At 43.3% G+C, this 4892-nt stretch overlaps 1 protein-coding gene across 1 annotated transcript; it reads right to left on the reverse strand.

Moving 5' to 3' along the window:
- Positions 1-2138: 2138 nt before the first annotated feature.
- Positions 2139-4643, reverse strand: foxg1a (forkhead box G1a). Its single transcript, XM_077621776.1, has 2 exons — positions 2896-4643; positions 2139-2517 (listed from the first exon to the last, which is right to left on the reverse strand). The coding sequence occupies exon 1, from the start codon at positions 4366-4368 to the stop codon at positions 2926-2928; it is 1443 nt and encodes a 480-aa protein (XP_077477902.1). The 5' UTR covers positions 4369-4643; the 3' UTR covers positions 2139-2517; positions 2896-2925.
- Between the last annotated feature and the right edge of the window lie 249 nt (positions 4644-4892).

Consider the following 4892-nt stretch of genomic DNA (forward strand, 5'->3'; position numbering starts at 1 on the left):
GTCCATTATATATATATATATATATATATATATATATATATATATATATATATATATATATATATATATATATACATACATATATATATATATATATATATATATATATATATATATATATACAATGAAAAAGATGTAATGTTGATGCGTCAATAAAACGTTTTCTCGTTTTAAAATACTTAGAAATCAATTTTCTTTGTGCGAAATGAAGAAGTCGTTGTAAAGTGCGATCATAACGGTTTTAATTTGTGTATTCGTTGATGTATTGATTGAATGATTGGAATCCCTGCGGGTGGAGTGAACATTAATTCGCTCTTGCGGTTCTTAACAATCCTTTTTTTAAGGAACAAATAATTTAACACTATAAAACGTACATGTTTTGATTAGAGTAGATGAAAATATACTTGAAATTGAAAAACAGACGAAGCAAAAGTGCACAATAAAACATTAACGGCAACATTTAATACAGCAATAGAAAGTCCAATCCATCTGGATTGCGAAACGCACAATTGAAATGGATGGCAGTGAATTTGTTAATTGGAAAATGAAATATATTTGGCACATTTAAATTGTTAGCAATGTAGACCAGACATTAGTCAGTTCTTTCAAAAGGTTATGGTGGAAAATATTCATGCGTATTTCCATTCAGGTTAAAAGTATACCTTTTAAAGATGAAAATGTGCATTTATTATCATAAAAGACCGAGGAATTTGAAGAACTTGAGTTAAAGCTAAGAAAAACAATTATTCAAAACATTTTCAACCACAAAAAAATCTTCTACTTTGTGTGTTTATAGGCTTTGCCAGCGTTTTGAATTTGTTTTTCTCGTGTTGACAATTTTTACGTTTTACACAGACGCAAGTTTTATTTATTTATTCCCTTTGTCTTTTCATTACAAATTGGCATTTTTACAGATCTATCTATTTTTGGGCCCGCTGTATAGATGTGTTGTTATACGGTGTTAAACAAGTACAATGAACAAATTTCGGAAAAAACTTGTAAAAAATAAAAATAAAAAATTCTATTGAATTTATAAAAATTAATGGTTTCTCATAAAATATGAAAAATAAACCATGTCCAGATTGTGTCGTTTTTTTAATCCGCCTCAAATCTTTCATGGGTTTTTAAAGGAGTGTGTAGACACACATACACACACACACACACACACACACACACACACACACACACTCGGGTGCGGACTCCATTATTGTTCAATAAAAGATTCTAACCCCAATTGTTTTTTTGGTTCATCACACACGTTTAAAAACAAACACTTTATTTTGATCAATATTACACATTTTAACAAGAGTCATCTGATATTATTAGTTCAAATAAAAAGGTACACATGCTTGCAGTCGCAAATATTTTCCGAAATTGAATCAATCGCGTGAGACATTTTAGGGAGTGAAATAGAGGGAAATAAGACTGCTGTGTTGAAACTATTTTTTAATTATTATTATTTTTATGGTTTTTCACCAAAACGGGGCCAACGGCTTGAAAACTAATGAAAAGGGAGATGTGTTCTTCTAGTTTAATTTTTCATTAGAAGCTTCAAAGATCAATTCTCAGTAGATTTCAAGTATAATTATGCATTATCATAACAGTTCGAATTCAACATAAAAAGCATACAAAAGTTAATTAATTCGTGACGTTTCTGCTCAATGAGGGACTAAAATACTATTTTTTTCCATTTGTTTTAATTGGAGGAGGGAAATTTGAACAATTTCCTGAATATTGAATATTAGTATAGAATAATAGCATTATTTGCTATGCCTTGTGGTCTACAAATCTTGCATTTGTAACAACTACAATTTAAATCATTTTAATGACAGCTTTATATTTCTCATTCCTCCTTAAAGACAAAAGAAAAATGCATTGTAAATACCACACCTCCAACAATTCGAATTCCAAAACAAATGTTCTTCTTTTTCCCAAATCAATTGAAGAATAATTCCAGAAGATTTGGTTTCATTTCCATGCAAGCGTAAAGCAAAAAGGTTTTAAATGAATAATAAATTGCTATTCCTAAAGGAGAAGTACACTTTGAATTTGAACATTTCTCTGTCATTTATTTTAATGTTTACATGAGGCGAACTTCCGCAAAATGTTAAAAAAAAAACTGACGCAATCATTTTAGAGTTGTTGTTTAATCAAAATACTGACACATGCGCGCGCAAGTTTTTGTCCCAGATCTCAAAACCGGAAGCCTGTGACACACTGTAATGTGCTGTTAACCTACATACATGAACGCGCATGGTGGATGTATTTTGTGCACGTGCACGTCAGCAGCAAAAAAAATGACAAAGAATTTTAATAAGGTCAGCTAGCTTTATTTCGTAAAGATTGGAACTTTTTTTTCCTTCTCGCTCTTGTTTTTTTCTTTTGAGGTTAAAGCGACACAAGAAGAAAAAGAAAAAAAGAAGACATTCAAAAAGACAAGCAGCAGAACATTTTGGGGAGCCCAGAAGACGAGCAGACATGTTGTTGGTGTCTCGGCAACAACAAAAAAAGTCCAGTCTGGTCAGTAGAAAAGGGAGAAAGAAAAAAAAGAGGAAACAGGAGGGTTGGTTTGCGTCAGTCGACTGCATTTTACATTTCTTCAGTCAGAAATTAACAATAGTAAAATAAAAACTTTGTCACGAATAATACTGAAACATGTTCAAGTGTAAATGTTGAGCCGAAATAGGAAAAAAAATAAAAACTAACATTCTAGTCGACATGACACCCGCACGCACTATTTATACACACGAATCCAGAACACGAAGAATAATATTAATAATAATAATGATAATAATAATAATATTACAAAATACCTGGAAACTTCCCGTTTTTTTTTCTTGCTCTAAACATTTTTTTCGCTTTTGTTCTTTATACGGATGTAAATGTTCCACTTACAGTTGCGGAGGCTCACTTGCGCCAGTTCGGTTAGTGGATCAGCGGGTTGGGCGCGGAGGCTTGGTTCTGGTGTGTGAAATAGTCAGAGAGGCCGGCGGAGAGTCCGGACGAGAAGGCCGGTAGAGAGACGCCCATGGGCGGCCTGAGGGAGTCACACGAGGCGGCCTGCGGGGAACCGGAGGCAGGCGCGCGGACCGAGGGGCCTCCTCCGCTTCCCCCTCCACCGCCACCCGGCGTGCTCAACGGGACGTGCGGGAAAAAATAGCTGGTCTGTCCAGAAAGCAGGTTGACCGAGCACGGGTTGAGGGAGTACGTGGTGCCGGAGCAGGGCACCGACAGGCCGCAGGGTACCGCCGAAGCCGCCAGCGCTGCCGCGGTCAGGTGGTGCGTGGCGTAGGGCAGTTCGCCGCCAACCAGCCGCTCCATGCTCAGGCCACTGGACGGCGGGGGGAAAGGGTGCCCGGTGCCGTGAACGTTCTGGCCGAGCATGGCGCCGTACGACATGGGGTGCCCTGGGTAGGCCGCCGCCGCCGCCGCGGCCGCCGCAGCCGCAGCCGCCGCCGAAGCGCCGTTGTAGCCCACCGTGGCGCCGGCCCTCGGGTGGTGCAGCGACAGGAAGGGAGATACGGGCCAGTAGAGCGAGCCGGCCCGCTCCATGAAAGTGAGGCCGGAAGTGAGGCGGGCGCCCCGCTTGAAGGCCAGTTTGGCCCGGGAGGTGGTGGAGCGGCGGCGGAGCTTCCCGGTGGTGCCGCCGATGAAGACGTCGTCGCTGCTGGGGTCCAGCATCCAGTAGTTGCCCTTGCCGGGGTCGTCGTAATGGCGGGGTACCTTGACGAAGCACTTGTTGAGACTCAGGTTGTGGCGGATGGAGTTCTGCCAGCCCTGCTTGTTCTCTCGGTAGTACGGGAAGTTCTTCATGATGAACTCGTAGATGCCGTTGAGGGTCAGTCGTTTCTCGGGGCTCTGGCGAATGGCCATCATGATTAGCGCGTTGTAAGAGAACGGAGGTTTCTCGAACTTGCCGCCCTTTTTCTCGGCTTCCTTGCCGCCGCAGGCGTCCGCCGAGGAGGCGTCTTTTCCCTCCTTCTTGTCGTCGGGCGTCTCAGCAGCAGGAGCAGCCTCGGTCGCCGCCTCGGGAGCTTCCGGGCCGGAGTTTTCGGACCCCGACCCCGGCGGATCGCTCAAGGCTTCCGCCTTGCTGTCATGCTGGGCGGCGGCGGCGATGGTTGTGGTGGTGCCGGCGATGGTGGTGGTGACAATTGGGGGCTTGAGTTCTGCGTCGTCCCCTCGGTTCTGGACGTGGTGATGATGGTGGTGATGGTGGTGGTGGTTGCTGTTGTTGTGGGGGTGATGGTGGTGATGGTGGCTGTGGTTGTGGTTGTCGCTCTGCACGGCCTCGGGCACCAAGCTGTGGATGGTGAAGGACGACTTGGGGATCATTTTCAGCTCTTTGCGTTCGCCCATGTCCAACATCACCGAACGGAGTCGGAAGTGTGCCGCCGAGCAAAGCGAGCAGGACGGGAAAGGGAGGAAGGAGGCAAGGAAGGGGGGATGGATGGAGGACAAGGAAAGTGTAGCCCGACAAACTATTTCATGTTCGCTTTGGGGAGAAAAAGGGAAACACACACTCTCACACACATACACATGCAAAAACACACGCGCACGCACACACAAGGATAGGAGACAGATAGCAGCAATTAATTAGCGAGCCGCAGAGGCTCAACACATTGGTCGGCCTTCCTGCTCCTCGGCCAATCAGCATCACGTCATCTCCGGACCGCAGCCAATCAGCTTCCGTGGGGAGCTCTCGCGCACGCGCAAACTCGAAGAAGTTTCCTCCCAGCACAAACGCGATAAGGCAAAATGTTTTCTTTGCTATCGTTTCCAGTTCGCTTCACGTCCGCAAAATGTGCGTGTGTTGTTACGCGAGTAAAAATACTCGCGATAGTCAAGACCACAAGTATTAATTTTATAATTTTGTGAAAAACGAAGAAGGG

This window comes from Stigmatopora argus, chromosome 15, assembly GCF_051989625.1.
Source record: "Stigmatopora argus isolate UIUO_Sarg chromosome 15, RoL_Sarg_1.0, whole genome shotgun sequence".
NCBI classification, from domain to species: Eukaryota; Metazoa; Chordata; class Actinopteri; order Syngnathiformes; family Syngnathidae; genus Stigmatopora; species Stigmatopora argus.